We start from the raw sequence: 23,309 nt of genomic DNA, 5'->3' as shown, positions 1-23,309 counted from the left end.
TGACACCATTAATCAACAATATCTCTTTTAACTTTTTGTGTAAACTTATCTGTATGCCTGTTTGTGTACATAGAAGAGAATTCACATTCTCCTCCACAAGTATTTTTGCACATAGTTAATGTCAGTGTTTGTGGCTAATTTTACGGATTAGTTCTGTGTGCCCAGCATTGAGTGGTTTATCAGCAAAAGCAATAAAACCGCTTGGCAAAATAAACAAACAAAAAAAAAAGGCAAAATGTCACTGTCATATCTTTTCACTTCCTGAAACACTTATCTTTTATTTATACTACAAAACTTGTTGTTCTGGTTTTGTAAGAGAATAATATCCAAATAAGTCAAAGCAGAAAAAAAAATCAAGATAATGTAGAGGATCCAGTGAAAAAGTGTGACAAATCCATATGAGAATTTATATTACTTCTAAGGGATTTTAAGGGAGTAGTTGTTTTCTGCAAATAATATTGTTGTCTTTGAGGGGAGAGTCACATTGACATTGGTCAGAAAGGTCCAGTAAGAATGTCCAGACCCATCTTGTGAGAATTTATGGAACTGTCAGAGTAGATAATGGAGGAAAAAAAAAAATGTTTTCAGACTACTGTTTTTAAAAAAAGAAACAGAAAACTTAAAAGTATAAGCAGTTTTAACACAGATTAACAGATGCAAGTAGGCATCAAATTTGTGCTACCAACAAAAGAATTTAGCAGAGACTGCAGAATTATTAAAAAGGAAACAAAATGACAGCATGTAAGGTTAATTGAGATGACGCAATTGCTGAGATTAATGAAACCCTGGTTTAAGTGTCACAGAATCCAGAAATCCAGAGCAGTATTATCCTGACAGAACGAATTTCAGACTTAAGAATGAAAGACAGTTGTACAGTTTGGTCTACTCTGTCTTGGAAGAATGAATGAAAAATTAGTATGTACACATAACAGTTGGTTACAACAGTGTTTGATTTAGTAGTAGTATGTGGAACTTTGCTGTTGCTGTTTGGATTATAATGCTTGAAGCACAAAGATTCAAGAACGGTGCAGTCTGCAAATAAGTCTTGCTTTTAAAAGATAGTTGTCATGCACATTTTTTGATTCAGTTGTACGCATCAAGATCAGATGAGTGACAGACATTTTGCTTAGTTGTGGGTGTTTGCTTTTTCCTCTAAAGCTTGCTGTTTCAGATCATTGTGCTTGCTCGGAAGACTAACTTTTAAGGCATTTGCTATCTTTAAGGAAGAGACAAAGGTGTAACAAATCTGTAAAATAATCTAGATTTCTTTTTCTAGGTAAACTACATTCCAGTTGACTAGTTTCCAACACGTGAAGTGAAATACTAGACTTTCTTCATGATAAACTGTACTCTGTATAATAACAAACCAACAAGTTTTCATGCTCCATGCCTGTTTTGCTTATTTGGGATGTCATATTACTTGTTGTATGTTCTGTGATGTCTTTAGCCATTTAGTGGCTGAAAGGAGAGTTATTGCACTCATGTTTAAGATAACTATTACCTATAAAATTGTTCAAGTACAGGTTTAAAAAAAAAAAGTATTTTGTTGTTTTTGGCCATACATACTATATGTATTTTACTTTTTTATGGGTAGGAGGTAATATTTATTTTAAAAGTCAAGTTTTAATGGATTCTAATGTTATAATATGATTGAATTGTGGAAAAATAAATTAATCTGCAAATAGGTTCCCTAGGGGTAATATCCTTGCAGTTTTTGACTGGAATGTCTTTATATCCTGCTGTGTTATGTTATAAACTCATGCAAAGCACAATTACTAAGTAGGAATAAGTAGGTAAAATTACTAAGTAGGAAAATTAATAATGGATTTCTTATCATAAGTGAATAAGTTAATTACCTGCCTGCAGAATCTTTAAAAATGCATCTTTGTTTCTGTGTCTTTTTTCTTTGTTTAATTTTTTATGACAGAAGATGCTGGTCAGTAAAACGCCTCCACTTCCCCCCAGTAGGGTCTTGTTAAGCACACCAAGGTGAATACAATATTTCAGTACCATTCATATTTAATAGTTGATCATCAACTGCAAATCTAGATCCAGATTAATTTATCTGGTTCTTAAAGGCATAAGGACAAGGACATTAGGAACATGATTTTTTCAATTTATTTATGTGTATATCTAAGAAAAGCAGGCTGAGCAGTACTGAGCTTGATTTTTGAGATGTCATCGTTGACCTTTGTTTGTATTCCTAACACTTAAATTTGTGAGTAGGGTTGGGGCTTTTCTGTCAAAGCACAATTAGTTGTATTAACATTTGAATACCAGCTCAAGCCAGTACAGCTTGCATTTTCAGTACAGCTTGCATTTTTTGTTAAAAACTGGCAGCTAAACAGAAGGAGCAAAATTAAATACAAGTTAGTAATGGCAAGAGAGATTAAAAGGAGGCTCTGCTACTGTGTTTTCTTTAAGATCAGGTTTTGAAGTTCTATTTACTGAACTGGTTTTCTGTCATCAGAAAAGTATTTTACTTAACAGAAAAATGAAAACCCAGAGATGTATGAAGTGCATCATATTCTTATGCAAAGTAGTCTTATTTACTGTTTTTTTTTTCTTTCTCCAGGATGATTGTCTTGTGAAAGTGTGGTACAATACAGACAGTTGGCGATCAGCCATAACACCACCTGGTGCAAGTTCAGAAAAACAAGAAGTTGATTTTTCATTTGTTTATTTGGCTCATCCTCGATCAGTAAATGCATTTTCATGGAGGAAGACCAGTAAATTCATGCCACGGTCAGTAGTTCTAATAACCTGAGGATTGTAAAGTGGCCCAAAAACCCCAAACTGCATAGTCTTCCCAGCTGTGCGGTCAACAGTCACACAAGTGATACAGTTTACTTCAGTAAATGATTGAGTTTGCACACCTTGTATATTGTTTGTGTGTGTTCATGTAATTCCTTCACATTGAAGTTCTTGAGGGAATGGTAAACACCCTATTACCTGGGAAGGAACTGGGAAGATAGAAAGGGATACCACAGACTGGCTTAGAGATTGGACTAAATATAAAATCAGCTCTTGCAAAATTATCTCTCTTTGCATCCTTTTATTGCACTCTTAAATGACCATTCATGCATTTGATCCCAGTTTGTTCCGCTTTCTGTCCTAATGGAATCAGAGCACTTCAAAAGTCCTGTCACTTTGTTATCTTTCTCAAACATTCAAATATTTCTGTGTGTTTTGAATTTATTTCTCTATCTAGTACAAAACTAGACCTCTGTCAGAAACAGTATCTGGAAATTGAATTAAAATGATCATTTGGAATTGATATTCTGAGTTTGATTTTTTGTGTGTGTGTTCTGATGATTCCTAGATGAAATGTCCCTATTTTTCACCAGTAAATGCAATCTCAAACTGAAGTACTGTTAGCAATTTTGTGCCCTGTAACCATCTTTTTGCTATATTATTCCAAATAGTAGCCACTTGAATTCTGCATACCTTTGTGTGTTTGAGCAAGTTTGAGCAGTCTTTTATACCAATCTTTAAGTAGAAATCTCTTCATAATGCCATTACTGTAGTCCTTAAATCAGTTTTGAAAATCAGTGTACTCTGTGATGCCTAAGGGAGCTTGCTGCTGGACAGTCCAGTCATGATCCATATAGTTTTCGAGTCTTAGCTAAAACTAAATTGTGAACTTACATGAAGTGGAAACCTGATGATCTGCATAGTTGTTTTTTTTTTTCCTCAATGCCTAGTTCAGGTTAATTGGATTGTTTTGATAAATATGTAGCACAAATTGCATTTGGAAAAATAGTATTAAGAAAACTTTGTGGTTTTAAATTGGCTGTTGTATTCCTGGTTTTACCTTGGTTTCTCTGTTTTGGATATATAATTTTGTGTGTGCTATATAGCAGTAGGATCTGGGGAATTGAGAACAGGTATCCAAAGTACGATTAGCTTTTTATGTGAAGGACTTTAAAAACAAAACCCTAAATTTTGCTTTTCCAGCTATGACTAATTCTGTAAATTGAAATCCGTGATTAGTTGTTGCACAGTTGTGTAATGAAGTTTGAGGTAATTTATTTTTCAGATACTTGAATAAATATGAAAGCCTTTCATACATAATTTGTTTTCCTAAGAATGTATTGTTGAATTTTTCTTTCGTTAGTATCTTTAAGTTAGTTGGTGCAATTCTGAAAACTGATAATGCAAAACTTGCTCTATTTTGATGCTATGTGATGGTAAGCAGCTTCTTCACACCTTAAATTTTCTTTCATTAGTGGTGCTGTCTGCAATGTACTCCTGACTTGCTGTAAGGATAATGTTTGTCGTCTCTGGGCAGAGACTTTGTTACCCAATGACAGTCTGTTGTATGGTGGAGGATACAACAATTGGAGTGAAGCAGTGAACTTCACAAATAACTTCAAGAGAAATACTTCAAGTAAGGAGAAAGTGCAAAATGCTTTAGAGGTAAGAAGTGAAATTGAACAGTGAGAATAAACACATGTACACACATGTAATTTTAGACAGGATTGTAATTAGTAACTTGAACATGTATCATAAGCTGAAATCCTATATACCATAGACATGCATAAAATGTTATAAAAGAGTGAATTTATTTGAAATCTTCCTTAGGAAGGCTAAGCTGGTAGCTGTCCTACTGAGCTTTCACATTAGAACACACACTGTTCTTACATCGCTACTGCCTGTTTTGCGCTGGTGACTGAAGCTAAGTGCTTTGCAGTATCTAGCTCAAAGAGCTAGGAACAGCATGGAGCACATACCGTATGTAGGTTATGTGAAACGCACTCATGATGCTGCCTTAAAATGTATGGTAGGGGCTCACTTGTTACCTCTGAAGTTACGGGATGTTCTCTGGCTTCTGCAACTGGAAAAACAGCGATGGTATGGAGGGAGGAAAGATAGCCTTTGTTGCCTTTGTGCTGTAGTCTTCAAGTAGAACAGACTGCTTGTAAGCTGTATCTCTAAGGCAAATGATCCTTACCAGTTAGTGTTTTCTAACCAAAGGGAAGCAGGGGGAGGGTGAAGCATTAGTGTTCTCCTACAAAGCTGTGTAGAGGGTATGTGGGCATTGTGCTTTTATCATAATGGAGTGATGTATTTAGCATGCTCATGGTGCTTTCTTAGCACATGTGGCATAGATGAAAAGTGTGACAGGCTGAAAGGCATAACACAGCAAAGAAAAAATATTCAAAGGGGGAAGGAAGCTGGACACAGTCCTCTGTTCTTGTGGAAAATACAAGGCAACATTAGAGATCAGAAGTAACAATTACATAAAAATTGAGAGAAAACTATTTTCCATGAGGATGCTGTGGTAAGATGGAAAGGATAGCAAGTGAAAAGACGTGCCAAGAATGTAATACCATTCTTAATACAAACTGTGTACCTTCTTGTATCTTTTGGTGCCCACATAGATATCTGCAGCACAATGGAGTTGAACTGTGCAGTATGTGGAGTGAGGCTTTTTAATACTGGTATAGTCAGTCTTAAACATTGAACGTTATTTTTCCCATGGAAACATATATTTGCATAAAGGGAGGAAGAGCTTAAAACTCACTAGGCTCTTATGGTGGGAGTGGAAGTACTGATCTAATCAGTTCCAAACCACTGATCCAGTTTTCCAGTCTCTGAAATAAGGTTATTCAGATTTGCTGCTTTCTTTGTTCAGAATCTTGAATAAGCATGGTATACATTTATGAAACACAATAGTATTTTCTGTTTAAGTATAAAAACTGTATTAACATTGTCTGCAGACTGAAATAGGAAGTAGTTACTATGTTAAGGTACTGTATGGACCTTCATAAATGAATATGAAGGCACCAGTATCTCTCTACTGCAGACACAACCTGAACAGTGTAATTTTTGCAAGAAACTCCACTGATGTTTTAAAGTAGCTTTTAAACTGAAAAATCTCATTCACTAGTATCTAGAAAACCACTTACAGATGAAAGCTGCTTTTTCTTTTTGGAAGGAATTAAAATGATACCTTATTCTTTATGCAGTTAAACCTGAGGCACTTTAGACGAGGAAGGAGGAGGTCAGGTGCTGTTGTAGCACATACTGGGTATTCTCCACATCAGCAAGATCCCCACGAAGTTCACAGGAACACTCCTCCTCATGCAAATGCACTTTGTCACTTTCATATTGCAGCCAGTATCAATCCAGCCACAGGTAAGAATTGTGGTAAATCCTTGCTACAGGGTGAGCTACAATTTCTGTTAGGTCTGTGTTGTCTGTGTAAGTTTAACTGGCTCGGATTTATTTGTACGGTATTTACATGATCATGCAAAATGCATGCTGGTTACATTTGATACATGAAAGAACCTTCTACAGTAATGAAATGATTTGAATACATTTTCTCTACAGTAATCCTGTCTTTCATTTTTGGTCATCTTTTAACCAAGATTCACAGTGGTCTGAGATGCAGAAGGCTAAGTATTTGTAACTGGAGTTACAAATTTACTGGGAATTGTGTATGATATTGGGAGCACACTGATAAATTAAAAATTTTCCAGCTGCTTAAAATGAGTACCTGACACTAAGTGTCTGAAGTAACCACACATCCCTGTACTTCTCTTCTGTCTCTAAACCAAGCAAAACATGCCTTCATCTTGTGTTCCATAAGCTTTACTATTCTCTTGCTTGCAAGCAATATGTTGATAGACATTAAGGAAAATCCCTTATAGTTGTGAGTATTTCTGTCTTCATAATCATTTGTGTATGCTGAAAATTAAGTGCATGACTGCTCATTGAAAAACTGAATAGAAGTGCAATATTGAATGGCCTTTCATTAAGGTTTTACTGCTATGATGTGATTTCCTGTGTGTAGACTTAATGAACAAACTTATTTTGTAATCCTTTTCTTAAACTAGTTAAGCTCTGTCTTATAAGGAGTATTTTTAAATTGCTTTTTGTTCCTTAACACTTTCTCCTGTAAGATTAGACTTAGTCTTCACCTTTTTTAGTATTGGTTCATGTTTCTTTTAACAGATATGACTAGAATCACATCAGCCTACCACAAGGGAACTTCTTGCAGTTTTGTGGGGTATCATTAATGCTATCCTGTTTCTACAGGAAATGTCTCCAGTCATTACATACATTAATATCTAATGTCATAAAGGAAAAATTCCCTAAAGCTTCTTGGAGATTTGTGGTTCTCTTCTCTGCATTTCTGCATCTTCAAATGCACAAGGAGCTAGCTAACTTTTTCATGTGGCTAGCATGTAATACTTGACTATCTTTTTTTTTTATACCTACTGTTAATGCACTTCTTTTCTTGTTTGTTTATACATAATAACTAAACTTTAATTTTGTTTTTAATAGTCTTTGCAATATAAATGTGCCCAACAGCCAACTCACAGAATGAGACTAAAAATAATTTTGGAAAAGAATGGTAAAATATTTTCCTAGGTGTCAAACCCTTGTCTTTGGCCTTTTTGATCTTGTATTGCGTCTATGTTATCTGTATTAATATTATCTATCTTGATACTGTCTTTTGGATCACTTGGTCTTTAACTCAATAGATTGGAGGATAACGGGTTGTTCTTTAATGCAGAACCTCTGTCCAAAGTAACTTTCACATCTTAAAGCTTAATTTGAAAAAGTACCTGTTCTCCCTCAGTCAAGTCCTTAAGTACATCAGTCTAACCAGATGCTCTAAATAGTCCTTTTAGTTTGCCCTTTTGAAATTAAATTTAATCTGAAAACCTAATTGTATTTCCTTTCATTTAATTTAAACCGAATCGTTTTATGATCTCTCACTTGAAAATTTGCCCTTATTACAACATTTGGAGTACTTGATAAAAACTAAGGCCAAAGCAGCTTTATCTGTCATTCACTTCACTTTTTGAAGAAGAATAATGCTGTCATATATAAGAATAAATGTCTTTTAAATTTTTATTTTATTTGTGTTCTGTTGTTAATTTTGAAACTCATTTTCTTAAAGCAACAAAATCCTTCAGACCTTTTATACTAGGGTCTTACTTAAACTGGTATTTAGCCTGGGTGGAGTTCAGTGAAAGGAATAAGCAGTGGTTGTTAGAACAAAATTGTCTTTAGGCAAAGCCAGAAGAAGTTATTGAACCCAAAAACCTTAGAAGTTTTCTGGAAAGAGTGAATGTGATTTATGAAGCAAATAGAAATTCACTAAGGATTTTGTGCAGAGCTGGGCATCAGTTAGAAGTTGCTAGTTTTGAGGTAGGAGAATGGGTAAGAAAACTGATTTCTTTAGCAATCTTTTGATATATACTCAAAGTAGTTAAATTTATAATCTGAAACATCATCTTTCTATTTCACCTTCTTATTCACGTTTACTGTAGCTTTGTCTTCCAAAGAGAGGGCAACAGAATTCTTCCCTCCAAGTTCTGTTTTTGCCAAATATATTACGGTATTTTTGAGACTGGCATTAGTTGGCCTCTTTAGGAAGATGGACTGTATTAAATATTCCATGCTCCTCTGCCACTTTCCCCTGCTGTGTCTCCTCCCCACAACAAAATTACTGGTAGTCCTGGTGGTCCTGTGTGCTCTCAGTTACCATTTTCTTAGGCTAGACTGGAGGGTAAATAATTCAAAGCCATCATTGGCTTTGAAAATAAAACCAGAATTGGAGTAAGAAGTATTTTGTCTCCAGGGCATGGAATTTAAGTGATGCTACATAAATAAGGAGCAGAAGGAGATCAGAATATATATGGAGACTTCAAGGTGGGAATTAAATGCAGGTTGAGCTTTAAGCATGTTGCTGTATGGCTCATTTGAGGAAATTGCAGTAAATCACCTAGCTGCTTTTTAGCCACTCTTGATTTAGATGGCAGCAGTCTGATACTTGCTTCTGTCACATACTTTGTGATTATTGCTTTATTTTTCACGGCCATCTGGGACACCAAGTAGCATCACAGGGCAATGTGAAACAATAACGGAATCTATAGGAATCAGAAATCCTGGCTTGATGTGATGGTGTTACAGAGGTTGTCATCTGGTCACTGTACTAGTTTTTGCTAGTGTAAGCCCTGTCATATGTGGTCCTTCATTACAGTGTGTGCCTACTGCAGCCTCCATTGTGGACTAAGTGTTGGGAAATTATGCTTAAATAACTTGGTTTGTACTGAGCTGTAGTAGCAAAAGACAAGGTAAATTAACCTGTACGGACAGTATTACATCATGAAGATCTGGCAGTGCAGGGCCATACTGTAATCCTAATGCAAGCATACCAAAGAGCCTGTCTGTGGAACATCTCTTGTGGTAGCAGTTGTGCAATTTTATACTGAAAGTAAATGTTGTTGGTGAAATGAATGACAGGTGGCAATACCTTTAGCATATTTTTTTTCATGGTAGGGTTTCTGCTTAAAAACAATTTTTCTGAAATTATTTTTTGACCAAACTACTTGGTTTTCAAAATGTCAACATCTTTTTCTGGTAGATATTCCTCTACTCCCTTCTATCACATCTCTGAGTCTTGGTGAAAATGAAGAAAGAAGTGGACCTTTTGTTGTGCACTGGCTAAACAATAAAGAACTTCATTTTACCTTATCCATGGAAGTATTTTTGCAACAACTTAAAAAGAGTTTTGAACATCATTCTCCTGAGACTAACACTGAGGAATCTAATCAGATGGATGGCAGATCAGAAGAAGGTAGAAGTCTTACAATAGACAAATGGCTTTCATTTTACAAAGTAATTTGTAATGTTCTTTCATGTGAAGTAAGAGGTGGGCAACTTGACATGTAAGGATACAGACAGATTATAGTAGCATTTCTATGCATTTCCTTCCCTTACACTGGAAGTACCTAAGTGACTTTCAGAAATCTGTATCTAGAAATTCTAAATTTGTCCGTAGTTGTTCCAGAGGTTGAGTTATTTATACTGAAAGCTGTATCATTTACTTAGGCTGACCTTGAGGCCTTTGCATGAAAGTGTGTTATTTTAACATTTTTAAGGAAGCAGGTGCAACCTTAGAATTAACTTTCTTTTCTAAATATTAATGTACACCTAATTTAAATAGCTCTATTCTATAACATAATGTAGTAAATTAGTTTAAATGTATACAGTTTGGAGATAACTGCTTTTGTTCTGCCTATGCATGCAAAAATTTATATAAAATGGGGAAAAATGAAAGTATTTGAAATTAAAGTCCAATATAAACTGTTTTGGTTTGTTATTCATTGACTGAGGTCCACTAGAGGATTTCTGGTTAAAATTTTCATAATTTTAAATTTGTGCCTATATGAGTGGCTTATAAAAGGTCTGAAAGGTACTCCAATGCCTGCATAACACTGCTTGCTATACTTCTCCTTTTCAATATAATACATATATATATCTGTGTGTTCTAGAAGTTGATGAAAATGGAGATGAACAAAAAGGAAACCAAGAAAAGAAGGAACTGGGTGATGAGAAAACTGTTCCAAATTCAAGCCTTGTTCCTTTATCTACGGCTATTATTGATCACGAGATCGAAGTACTACTTTCTGAATGGAGTAAAAATGCTGACATGCTATTCAGTATACATCCTATGGATGGTTCACTGCTGATATGGCATGTGGACTGGCTAGATGAATACCAGCCCGGCATGTTTCGCCAGGTGCAGGTACTTTATTTTTTTCTGTATTCTGCTTTGTTATTCAGTGAGAAGTATGATGAGAAAACAACTTTAGTACTTATTCTTTCTCCCTTTCCTAAAATTCCAGGTGTCATTTGTCTCAAGAATTCCTGTGGCATTTCCGACGGGTGATGCAAACTCTCTTTGCAGAAGTATAGTGATGTATGCTTGTACCAAAAATGTTGACTTAGCTATTCAACAAGGCAAACAAAAGCCTCCTAGCCTTACACGATCTTCATCTATGCTAATCTCTTCTGGACACAGTAAATCAACCAACAGTTTAAAACTAAGTATCTTCACACCTAATGTTATGATGATTTCCAAACATGCAGATGGGTCATTGAACCAGTGGCTAGTGAGTTTTGCTGAGGAATCTGCTTTTTCAACTGTACTCAGTATATCACATAAATCCCGATATTGTGGTCACCGTTTTCATCTTAATGACTTGGCTTGCCACTCGGTATTACCACTGCTGCTTACAACCTCACATCACAATGCTCTAATTTCACCAGATGTTGAGAATGCAAAACAGGCAAATGATTCTTTAAAGTCTCAGGAGTCACAAGTAAGACTTCAGAGTAAAGGCAATGCGAATGTAACATCCCAGGATCCCAATGCGGTTTACAGTGAACTTATTCTTTGGAGAGTTGACCCTGTTGGGCCTTTGTCCTTTTCTGGTGGAGTTTCTGAACTTGCTCGGATCAATTCTCTCCATGTGTCAGCTTTTTCTAATGTTGCATGGCTGCCCACACTTATACCCAGCTATTGCCTTGGTGAGTTTAATTTCCTGATTTGTGAAGTGTTCTAGAATAAAAGTGATGTAGCCTAATAATGCTATTAGATTATGTAGGTATACTTGAATGCATTGGAATTAAGTATGGGTCCTTTATTTCACAAATTTCCAAGTTGCTGATACTTGGAAATTGTTTATTTATGTGTGAAGAATTGCTGTGTTCTTCCACCTTTTTTTATGCATTCATATTTTAGGAGCTAATGCAGTAAAGTTCTTGGATGCTAGTGCATACTTCAGAGTGTGTTGAACACTTAAAAGCAAAGGTAGATTTTGCTCTGGTTTGCAAATGGGATTCTCATTTCCTTTCATATACTTTGATTTGGTTGCTGAGTGCAGCATTAAATTTTGTAGTTCTTGCTTGTGAACAGAAATTAACAAGAGAGAATTTTTGTTATGCTATATTGTTTTCTTTCATAACTTCAAAATTGCCTCTTGCAAAAAAAAAAAAGGAAGCAAGCTGGTGTTTGAATACTTGAGCACTTTTTGCATTCTTACTTTTCAGGTGCATACTGTAATTCTCCAAGTGCTTGCTTTGTGGCTAGTGATGGACAGCATTTGAGATTATATCAAGCTGTAATAGACGCTAAGAAACTTTTGTGTGAGCTCTCCAATCCAGAAATTTCCGTAAGTGAAAAGCTGTCTCAAGTTTTTGGAGGTTGGAACTTCATTCAGCAGCACTAGTTTCAGACTTGTTGGTAACTGACTAATCTGGTTGCTGACAATTTAACAGATTATGGTAGTTTAGCTCTGCTTGTAGAAACAAATATGGTAAAGCTTTTTAGCATTGTAGTCATACTGCATTCCATTTAATCTCAAACTCTGCATATTGAGGCAGGTCAATGTTTGGTTGGGAAATATCTCTGAAACATTTGCACTACAAGGAGTAATAACAGAGCAAGAAACTATGTGTGCGCGCACGTTGTCTGTACTAAGGAAAAGTTGACAAGACAATGCAGCTTGGGGAAAGAAGGCTTTCCACGTGTTCTTATCACCTTTCAGCCATCAAAAACAATGTGGCTTTTGGTAAAACTGGGAATGTTATCTGTGTTCTTGGTGGATTGTAACCAGCGTACATTTAATGCTTTAGTTAACATTTGCTTAGTGATATTTTACCTACCTAGTAGGCTGTGCTATTGAAATGCACAAAACTGAGTTAACAAGACCATCCCTCTGACTCTTTTTAAACAGAAATATGTTGGTGAAGTTTTTAACATCATAAGTCAGCAATCTACAGCTCGCCCAGGGTGTATCATTGAACTGGATGCTATCACAGAGCTTGTAAGATCTTTTTCTGTATTCATTTTATACCGTAATTAGCTTGTTTAAAAAGTGTTAATAACGACTATACTTGTAGCTCTCCATCAGGTAAAGGTGAGGTATTTAAAGATTGATTCTGACATATACTTGCTTTTGGTTTCATAGTACCTGTAAATGAAAAGAATGTGAGTAATGAAGGTGCATTTTCTTGAGAAACATTTTATTAATGCGTATAACTTACCAAGTTAAAACTCCCATGTTAGAGAGCAGTCTTAAACAGTACACTCCATGATGTTCACTTCTTGTGTATGTTTTTACTTTCTTAGCATGGCAGGAAAACACAGTTATTCCATGTCTTTCAAGAAGACTTCATTTTAAATAACCAGGAGAAGGAAAAGAAGAACAATTTATCAGACTCTGGTAAAGAATTCTTTTTCACACAATATTGAAGACAAAGTATTATATTTTTCATTCCACAGAGAAAAAGAACTTGTTATACAGCTTTTAGCATTTTGAGGTCAAATAACTTTGAGATCTTTATATACCAAAGAACAAAATCTAGTCTAATGAAACTCATGGTTATTGCACTTCCTTTAAGAGTAGTGTGCAACCAAATTTGAGATAAAGTAGCTTAAATCATGAGATACCCATCGTGTGCTGCATTAAGCATTCTGTTGCAGATACCTATCTTGCATGAGGGGGAAGGGGTTTTAAATGTGGAGCTGTAGCTGTAGGGTATGACATAGACAAAGCTTACTGCATGCTTTCAAGATGGATGTTCATCCTTTACATCAGCTAAATGCTGCTTCACCAGGCCTTGTGTGGTATAATAAATGACAAGCTAAACAAATACCCCAAAACACAACAATAAAATATAATACTGTGAGTAGTGTGTGGATTTGTAGATCAGAGCAGATCAGAATTGCTCTGGAATAAATAATTGGTTTTCCTTGGTGAGTGGGTCAGTGGTTGTGTTATATAGGCATCTCAATTTTGTTTTGTTCTGTTCCAGTGAAATAACGTGGGAAAAAAGGGTCAGAGTAAAGTTTGTGATACCAAGTCATCTGCAGTAGTAAAGGGAATGCTGAACAAAAGGAAGCAAACTTGTGAACAGTGTCAAAATGTTGCGTAATAACTTGGTAAACAAAATTTATTTTTGTTAGAAGAAAAGGGAGGTATCTAGGAAAGTATTACCTGAATTGTATAGTCATAGTGATCAACTCTGAATTAGCTGTTTCTAGTCAAAAAAGAGATTTGAAGTAATGAAGATAATCTATGAAAATGTCTACCCAAATCTCAGTAGAGGTCAAAAAATGTAAATGCGATGTTGAAAATTAGGAACAAAATAGAGAACAAAAAGAAGTGCTACTCTACAGCATAAGTTTGTTGTACGTTTGCATGTCGAGTATGATAAACAGAAAGGAAGAAATATGGAAACTATTTGATCTTTGAAGAGGGCAACTGTATACATCTGTATGTGTTCTGAAGGTCTATATGGATTGCTGCTGTGTAAGAAATAGGGCTAAATGGACCCTCTGAAAAACTGTAAATTAGAAGCATATCATTTGCATACATTGTAATTTGGAGGTATTTTCTAGTACTTTCAGCTCCTTACTTTTTAAAAAAACCCACTCTTTCCCCTTTAATAAAGCAGATAAGTGTTTAGCTCATGTTGTTTTTGAAAAACACAAGCAGATTTGTTCTTTTTTTTTTTTCCCAGTACTATAAGCAACCCAATGTCAAACCCACAGGGCAAATACAGCTTATCCTTGATCATGTTTTACATAGATGCACACCTAAAGAGGGGTTGGAGGAATTGTGGAGGAAAGATGGTCACTAAACTAACTATTCCTTCTTGGTCCTAATGCGTCTTTGGTTTAAAGAGGGAGAATGGCAGGGTGCACCCTCCAGAAATGGGCTTCAACTGATCCTAAATTCATGTCATCTTTTCTTGGGGTGAAACTATAGCAAATAATTTGTTAGTAAGAAGCATTGTACCTCTTGTGCATTCCAGACTATATGGTCAGTCTGGCTCAGTTGTGATTGATGAGCCTATCCATTAGACCAGGCTGTGACTTTCCCAACTGTTGACATGGCATTTCTTCTCTAGATGTAACTTGTGTACTTTTTATACGTTAAAGGCCAAACCTCTGTCTAGCTCACTGTCTTAACTGTTACAGTTGCCAGTAACAAATAGCTAAGAAACTCTAAGAAACAAGCATGTAAAAGGCAAAGATGTAGAGCTCAGAGTACATTCTGGGATTTAACTTTAAACACAGCAAATTCAGGCAAATATGTTGTCCTCTCTAAAAGGAAACATTGGCAGTTCTTCATATGTGTACCTATAATTGTAGTGGTAATTGCCTGTGATAAAATACTGAGAAAACTAATGTAACAGAGTTGGATGTAGTCAGACCATTGTATTTCTCTATTAGTTTGCAATAGCTTAATATGATTGTTTGCTAGCCAGCAAAATGTAGTTCTGCTTTCAGATGAATAACCCCTGCAATCTTCCTGTTTTGAATTTCATCAGGAAACCAGCAGACTGGATTCTCTGAAAAATTCTACTTGATAGTAATAGAGTATACTCACAACCATTCACTACTACATATGTGGCATTTACATTTGAAGTCAATTCCTGTCTCAGTAGGTAAGTTTCTATCTTGTAGTCTCTGTTTAAAAAAAAAAAGCCACCATCTCATAAATATATCTGCTATTCAGTGTATTCTAAAATGTATTTCAGCTTTTTGAAAAGAATCTGCAATTCTTTGATTACAAGCTTTCATCACAACCCATTCTTTCTTGATTACTTAATCTTCAGAATACTGAAGATTTTGAGTTCAGTGTGAGCCCAAAGTTTGGTATTTTTTGTGCATTCTAAGGGCAAATATATTTATCTGGTTTTATTACAGCCTAACAGTTCAGATGTTTTGCTTCTCAGAAGTTTTTGTTCTGCGATTTTTGAGTTTATGCATAAGTTCTAAATTGGACTGTAGTCTGAAGCACCTAAACATCAGAGATACAACTACAATTCTGAACAATTTTGAAGTTCTGAAATCTGGTTCTCTTTCAGACTACCAAACTATGACAAAACCTATAAAACTTTTAAGTAAGCTAAGATATACTTCAGTAATTTTCCATTAACATTTGAAGATACTAAGAAAACAAGTCTGGCATTCACCACATAACAGAGGTTAATATGTTATAATACATGTTTTTGTCATTTAAACCAAATTGGTATTTGTCTTACTGCTGCTTTCAAAGGCAGAATTTCTTCGTTTATTTGAAGCATTATTTCAATTAGTTTATAAGCTGGTGAGAAGACTATAGATCCAAATTTTCTGTTCTACTTATGGTGAGGGTATTACTGATAAGGCTTTTTAACCAACCTGTTGTCAATTTTCATGTTCCAAATCCATCAAATTCATACTTCAACTGTTGAGTTTTATTTAAAAAAAAAAAGTAATGAAGCATCTGTATCACATAATCTCTGAGATCCTACATTTTCAGAAAAGTTTTGTTAATATTTGCTTAAAAATACATTTTCCCAATTTGTAAGGTAAGACAGGGAGGTCTTCATTTAATTTTCTCTAGCTGCAGGTATTTTGTGCTTCATGAAGTGGTAATTTCCATGGATAATGACATACATACCTGTCATCTGCACTTTTGGCCTTTCTGGTTACAGTTTGATTGTTTTAATTCTGAAGAGTTTAAAGCTATAACTTCTGAGAAGTTCTAGATTTTCAGAAGTATTTAATCTGGGTTTTGCCAGCATTTCTCTTTAAATCTGAATATGGGAATGCATTTCATTAAAAGTTCCAAAGAGACATGTAAAACTTAACTTAAAATTTTACTTTCATTTTAATGTGAGTAAAATTACTTCTTAGGTTAAAAGAAATCATTGACTTTTTAAAATTAACAATGTAAACTTTTTTTAGATGAAAAGATAGATCCAAATACACCTGAAGTGGCAACACAAACAGAAGAATTGTATTCTTCACCAGATCCAGAGAAGATCCAATCACCTTTCACTCAAAAGTATCAGGCCTGTAGAGCAAACCTTCAGAGCACCAGCTGGCTTACTCTGTCTTCCAAAATGGTGTATAGTCAAGAGTTGAATTTGCCAGAAGGAGTAGAGATAATAAGTGTAAAGCCATCAGCAGGTTTGTAATTTTTTTTTAAAGAATAAAACAAGGAATCCTTGCCTTTCTGAGTTTGGTCTTAAATAGAAACAAAGTAATGGTAAGTTTGGTATTTGTTGTTAAACTTAAAAGCCTGTAGGTGGATCCAAAAGGTTTGCTAAAACTTGATCCCCTGACTTTTTATCTTGATCCTGGAACTAATACTAAAATAAAGCTTTTACTTAAGGTATAATATTTATTGAATTCAAAATTCTTGCAATAAAAGCAATTATTGAAACACAAAGTTGTTTTTTTGTCATGAAAATTTTTGTAGGATCTGTACTTAAATTTTAAGGCTTCCATCAGTAGTCTTTCCAAAAATATTTAAAAGATTTTTAGATTTCTGAATGGGAAATGTCTGTTTGATGGGAGAGATGATGGTTATTAATATCCAGATTTAAATAATATAATTTGACTCCCCTCTAGAGCATGAGATAGAAACAAAGGGTAAAATGGTTTCATAGTATTTTTGTCATGTCTCCTCTGTGAAGCCCTGCAAACAACTCTCTTTGTGAGGAAGTGCTAATATTTTTTTTGTTTCAGAATAATAAAATAACTGAATAAAAACATCTTTAATCTTTTTGCTTGCTTTTTAGTATTTCCTCCAGTAAAAGTATATTTCATTTAATTTTAGGACATCTGAGTTCTTCTTCCATATATCCTGTCTGTCGTGCACCGTATCTGCTGGCTACTTCATGCTCTGATGGAAAAGTTCGATTCTGGAGATGCAGAGTTACCACTGAATCATCAGCTTCTTCCATGCCAGAATATAATGCATGTAGTGATGTTACATATGTATGGGAAGAATGGCCATTACTGATTGAGGATGGACTTCTTAGTAGTAGTGCTATTAATGTTCCAGGAAGGCCAACTGAAGTTAGCTGTGCACACACAAACAGATTAGCAGTAGCATACAAGCAGGTAACATCTAAAAATAGTCATCTTCCTCAAGATTTTATAATGCATGTTGGTATTTTTGAATGTGAGTCTACAGGGGGTTCTTCCTGGATTCTAGAACAGACTCTTCATTTAGATGAGATAGGCACCATATTAGACTCTGGTGTTAGTATTGATAGTAATTTAGTGGCATATAACAGACAAGATGTTTCTCTGTCTCATGGTGGGAATATTATGCCCAGCACTAAGCACTTGGTACACTTAGACTGGATGTCTAGGGAAGATGGTTCACATATTCTAACAGTGGGAATTGGATCAAAACTTTATATGTTTGGTCAGCTGTCTGGGAAGACGCAAGAACAAAATGGTAAGGAGATTGTAGCAATCTCCCATAGTGGCAGTACGAAGGCTACAACCCTTTCTAGGTTTGTTCTGCTGCGTTGTGTCGACTTGGTTTCATCTGTAGAGGGGTCACCTCCTTTTCCAGTCTCCTTGTCTTGGGTGCGTGATGGTATTCTTGTAGTTGGAATGGATTGTGAAATGCACGTTTATTCTCAGTGGCAGACTCCTTCCAAGCAGGAACTAGCTAGTACAGATTCCTGCAGTGGAAGTACACCATGCATAACTAGCTTAATGAAACAAAGCCAGTCAGCTGCCTCAGGTCTGCATCCACCAAAGCGAACCTTGACCAGATCTATGACCAGCCTTGCACAGAAACTTAGTGGGAAAAGATCTGCTAGTGATCTATCTATGGAAATGGAAGATTCTGGTCTTTTTGAAGCAGCTCATACATTATCTCCCACTTTACCTCAGTACCATCCATATCAACTGTTGGAACTCATGGATCTTGGTAAAGTACGTAGAGCAAAAGCCATTCTGTCCCATCTGGTGAAGTGCATTGCGGGAGAAGTTGTTGCTATAAATGAATCTGAACCTAATCATGACAAGAGGCTCAGATCTCTGACCATCAGTGCTAGTGGAAGTACTGCAAGAGATCCCAAAACATTCAGCAAAACAGAGAGTACCGACTATATTGAAATAGACTCTGTTCCACCATTGCCTTTGTATGCTCTGCTTGCTGCAGATGATGATTCATCTTATTCCTGTTCAGAGAAGTCTAATAATCAAAACAGTCAAAATAAAAAAGATAAGACCAATGACAATTATGAAGATCTTTTTCAAAATACTGTTATAAGTGCAGATGAACTTGTTACATTTGATGCAGATGAAGACAGTTCGAAACCGAAAGTCATTGATCTTTCTCAATATAGCCCAACTTACTTTGGACCAGAGCATGCTCAAGTTCTTTCTCGTCACTTGCTTCATTCAAGCTTGCCAGGTCTGACTAGGATGGAGCAAATGTCATTGATGGCCTTGGCAGATACAATTGCTACTACCAGTACTGACATTGGAGAAAGCAGAGACAGAAATCAGGGTAAGTTGTCTCTTCCAGGTTAAATGCACTACTGTGCTTCACAAACTTTGTGGGGACTAGTTCCTATTTTGGAACATTTTTGTGGCTTATGAAAGCACGTCATAGTTCTATTTCATATTATAGCCTGTATTTACTGTGCCATCACAGTGTTTACTGTTTAACTAAAGTTTCAAGACTTCAGACTTCCATAAAATCAAATTTTGTATTGTTAACTGTTAATGCTAGTGTTAGTCCATCAGTCCACATACCATAATTGTTTCTAATTCACTTTTGAAGAGGCAACTTTCTTAAGTGCCAATGTTTATTGCACTATGTAGAGAAATGGAGAAATAAGTTTATGGATTTTTTTAATATGATAACACTTTTTCTCTTTCTTGCATTAAGAACAAAAAATTTCAAAACTTTTTGTATTAGAAATTTTCCTCTTTCCCTTCCTTGAAGGGAAGAATTATGAATTAAGCTGTTATATTTATGAGTTTAAAGCATTAGTAGTCACAGAATTGTAAAGTATTTCTTCTGTTAAGACACCCAATAGCTACTTATAGTAGTTTCTCTAAAGTGCATATAAAACTATTTAATTCCAGGTGGAGAAACTCTTGATGAGTGCGGTTTAAAATTTTTATTAGCTGTTCGGCTTCACACGTTTCTAACAACTTCCCTTCCTCCTGTACATCGAGCTCAGCTGCTTCACCAAGGTAACTGATGTGGTTTTTTTAGATGAGGTGAATCTTAGTGATGTAGCTGTACATATGATTGCTGTGCTGTTGACATGCCTCTGCAGAATCAATGAGTTATTTTGTTCGTTTTTTTTTTAAAAAAAAAGTTCAATATGATTGTATGCCAGAGCAGAAAATGTCAGGTTTATTTTACATAGAGGCCTTGAAACAGAAATGATTTTTTTCTAACAATTTTTTACTCTTAATTTTTTCTATTTCCCCAAAAGAACTGTTTTTTCTGTACTCCTAGTACCATGTTGTTCCAATAACCTTCTGCAGAAATAATTCAGTAGAAAATAGAGTACATATTTAGGTTTTTTAGTACATACTTGGAAAAAAATATCTTACAGTCTACTCAGACTTGAAATGTTTTTTAATATGCTTACTGTGATTATACAATGAACTATTTCAAATAGTTTTCTTTGGAATAGTTTTAAGTAGTTCCAGTCTGATACTGCAGATGACAGAATGAGATAGGTTTGGTTAGGCCTAATCAAATCTAAAGGACTGGCTGTGATTGCTGCTTTGCCCTTTCATTAGTCATCATGACAGTTGATGGTATTTCCAATCTCATGGCTTGTCACCCCTCAGATGCATCAGAGATTGGAATTTGCCAGGACTGCCACAACAGAGTACCATTGAGTTAGCACTCTGATGGAATACTTGTAGTTAAGATACTTCTGCTTCCGCTGAGCTCAGAAATTGGTGAGAGTAAGAAAATGCCTCCAACGCATCTGCAGAGATGCAGTTGAGCGTGCCTCTGTGCAAAGAAGCATCTCCTGGCGCTAACTAGAGTTGCAATTATCCATAGCCAGCTATGCTGCTGTTTAGTAATTGCTATCTTCCTCATGTGAATTTTCTTTCCAGTTTTCTTTTGTATCTCTCTCCTCAGACCTGTTTTCTACTGTGACTATCTGAAACTTCGCATTTTCTAATGCAAGTGAAAATAGTGAACCTACCTTTCAAAACTTTGTAAAGTTTAATTGGTGTGTTGCACTTTGTATCATGGCTAGTCTTAATGCCATATGCTATAAGTATATTTTGAGCTTCAGTCAGTAACTCCGTTCTTTGCAAACTTACATAAAGAGTTTGCAGGTGAAAAAATGTTTTCATTTGTATGAGCTTTCTTTAATACTTGGTATATACTGCTTACAAATGTTCTTAAATTTCTGTTGCCTCATCAGTAATGTGCTTAGAAATCCCAAATAAACAATTCAACCTTCTTCCCTTCTGCTTTTCCCACCCCCTTGACTTGAGAATCCAGATTATTTTCTTAGTGAATCTCTTTTTTCTTTCTCTTTTTTTTTTCTCTTCTAATGGCTTATCATGCAGGCTTATCTACTAGTCATTTTGCCTGGGCTTTTCATTCAGTAGCAGAAGAAGAACTACTGAGCATGCTCCCTGCAGTGCAGAAAGGAGATCCATCATGGTCAGAACTCAGAGCTATGGGTATAGGATGGTGGGTTCGAAATATCCATAGCCTGCGGAAATGCATAGAAAAGGTAAACATAGCATTCTGAAACAAAATTAAGAAACTTTTTTCTAACAGCTGTCCTCTGGTGTTTGGTTTCTATTTATGTAGCTTTAAATTCTTAGATAAGTTCAGTGTTTCTGAATGTTTCATGCTATGTTTTTTTGTACATACAGTTTGCTGTATGAGTATGAACTTTTGTATTTTTAACTTTGGGGATTTTTTAGTACTTCAGGTTTCAAATTCGTGTAAAGTACATTTTGGTATTTTAGATACTCCATTTTGAAGGTGGCAGTGCACAGTGCTTATTGTGGATGCTCAAGATATAGATTGAGCATATAGTGTTTTTTATAGCAAAATTAGGAAACAAGTTATGGAAGAAGGTTCTCCTTAGAAACCTATCAGAAATGGGGTCAACTAAGATATTGTACATCTGTCTTGCCAATTGATACATATCCATGATAATAAAACCTTCTGTTGTTTTATTTTGGCTTGGGTGGTTTTGAGGTTTGTTTTTTTAAATATGTATTTTAATCACCACAGATGTGGCAATAAGCCTAACCAAATTATCACTTATTTTAAGCTCTTGGAAAAGCCAAGTGTGTTGAGCTAGAAAATGACATGCACAAGATACTTTGACTACAAAGCACAAAGTGGTAAAATGCATGTCTCTGTTTTTACTTTTCAATCTTAAGCAATTAATCATCACTTTTTAGGAGACTTACCTGCCTTGCATATAAAAATTCCAAGTATTCTGGGCCTGCATTTAAGGTTACCTTATATGGGTCTTGGACTATTCTTGCTGCCACTTACCCCTTTTTCCTTTCCAACCTCCAAAAGTAATCTCCTGTAAACAGCTCTTGTCCTGTTGTGACTGGTCCCAGCCTGTTCTTCAAGATTCCGTCTGTCCTTTGATTACCAGAGCAACTAATAAATTAATTTTGTTATGATTTCAGGAACTGATTTCAGATGTAGGCATTTCCATTTGATCTGCTAAAAATCTTCTAGAACTGGAAAAGCATTAGCTAAATGGCATCAAACAAAAACACAGGGTTGAAGCTGTGGTATCTTCATGCTTTCTTATATCAGACTCATAGTGGGAGGAGGCAACCTATATTAAAAGAACTTCCAAGCACTATGGGGCATAGGATACCAGAAGCAACGAGAATCCCATTTAAGAGTCATTTAAATTTGGGGGGTTTTTTTGCTGTTGAACTGTCTTCACAGGTAGCTAAAGCAGCCTTTCAGCGAAACAATGATCCACTTGATGCAGCCATTTTTTACCTCGCAATGAAAAAGAAGGCTGTGATCTGGGGATTATACAGGTAGGAGACATGCAAGCTCTGATGTGGAGTTTTATACTGTCTGGTATAATTTTGGGAAAAAAGTTGAACGTGGTGGTAATCCAAAAGCACCACAAATATTACCATTGAAAGCTGAGATATGATTTATAAATTAGTCACTACATTGAATAGGTAGTTTTTAAGCTGCTTGCGTTTACTGAGGTAATTTAGTTGCTGTTTCTGAATGTAGATGCTCTAGGTTTTACTCTCAAATCTACTGTAATTTCAATCACTGCTTAATTCTGATTTACTTTTGAGGACTACCAGTGTAGTGTGTGGAATGACATGGCTGTCTTTTAGAAGAGTGCTTATTGTCATAAATTTTAGCTTAAGTTCAGAAGACTGAATTAAGTCTGTGTTTCAAACTGGTGTTTCATAATATAACATTGCAAACTTAAAAAAGTAGTTTGTATTGTCACTTGCTCTTAAGAGCTCACCTGGGAAAAACGACCTTTTCTGTATTTGTATCAGGTTAACTGAAAACACCAGTAATTTTTCTACTTACTAAAGTTTTTGTTGTTTTTAAATATGAAGCCTACTATGCTCCCAGTGTGACGAAAGCCTCTGCATTCCCTAATGAAAAGATCTGTGTAAAATGCTACTGGCATCCGAGGAAATGAAGAAGGCACCTAGTAAACTATATAATATTTTTATC

At 35.5% G+C, this 23,309-nt stretch overlaps 1 protein-coding gene across 10 annotated transcripts in view; it reads left to right on the top strand.

Moving 5' to 3' along the window:
- DMXL1 (Dmx like 1) overlaps nt 1-23,309 on the top strand; it is an 86,285-nt gene that overhangs the window by 23,003 nt on the left and 39,973 nt on the right. For all 10 annotated transcript variants that reach the window (XR_011323107.1, XR_011323106.1, XM_069775802.1 and 7 more), the window contains 15 exons: nt 2,576-2,745; nt 4,230-4,419; nt 5,973-6,141; nt 9,386-9,598; nt 10,296-10,549; nt 10,650-11,334; nt 11,857-11,978; nt 12,543-12,632; nt 12,938-13,031; nt 15,145-15,261; nt 16,550-16,774; nt 17,427-19,124; nt 19,709-19,819; nt 21,173-21,342; nt 22,539-22,636. Coding sequence is in view for 8 of the 10 variants with exons in the window: in XM_069775802.1 (XP_069631903.1) it covers nt 2,576-2,745; nt 4,230-4,419; nt 5,973-6,141; nt 9,386-9,598; nt 10,296-10,549; nt 10,650-11,334; nt 11,857-11,978; nt 12,543-12,632; nt 12,938-13,031; nt 15,145-15,261; nt 16,550-16,774; nt 17,427-19,124; nt 19,709-19,819; nt 21,173-21,342; nt 22,539-22,636 (4,406 nt within the window). In the remaining 2 variants the exon portion in view is untranslated. The remainder of the gene's footprint in view (nt 1-2,575; nt 2,746-4,229; nt 4,420-5,972; nt 6,142-9,385; nt 9,599-10,295; nt 10,550-10,649; nt 11,335-11,856; nt 11,979-12,542; nt 12,633-12,937; nt 13,032-15,144; nt 15,262-16,549; nt 16,775-17,426; nt 19,125-19,708; nt 19,820-21,172; nt 21,343-22,538; nt 22,637-23,309) is intronic.

This window comes from Haliaeetus albicilla, chromosome Z, assembly GCF_947461875.1.
Source record: "Haliaeetus albicilla chromosome Z, bHalAlb1.1, whole genome shotgun sequence".
In the NCBI taxonomy this organism is placed as follows: Eukaryota; Metazoa; Chordata; class Aves; order Accipitriformes; family Accipitridae; genus Haliaeetus; species Haliaeetus albicilla.
Note: the sequence above shows the minus strand (reverse complement) of the source record. Positions and strands in the feature narration are given on the sequence as shown.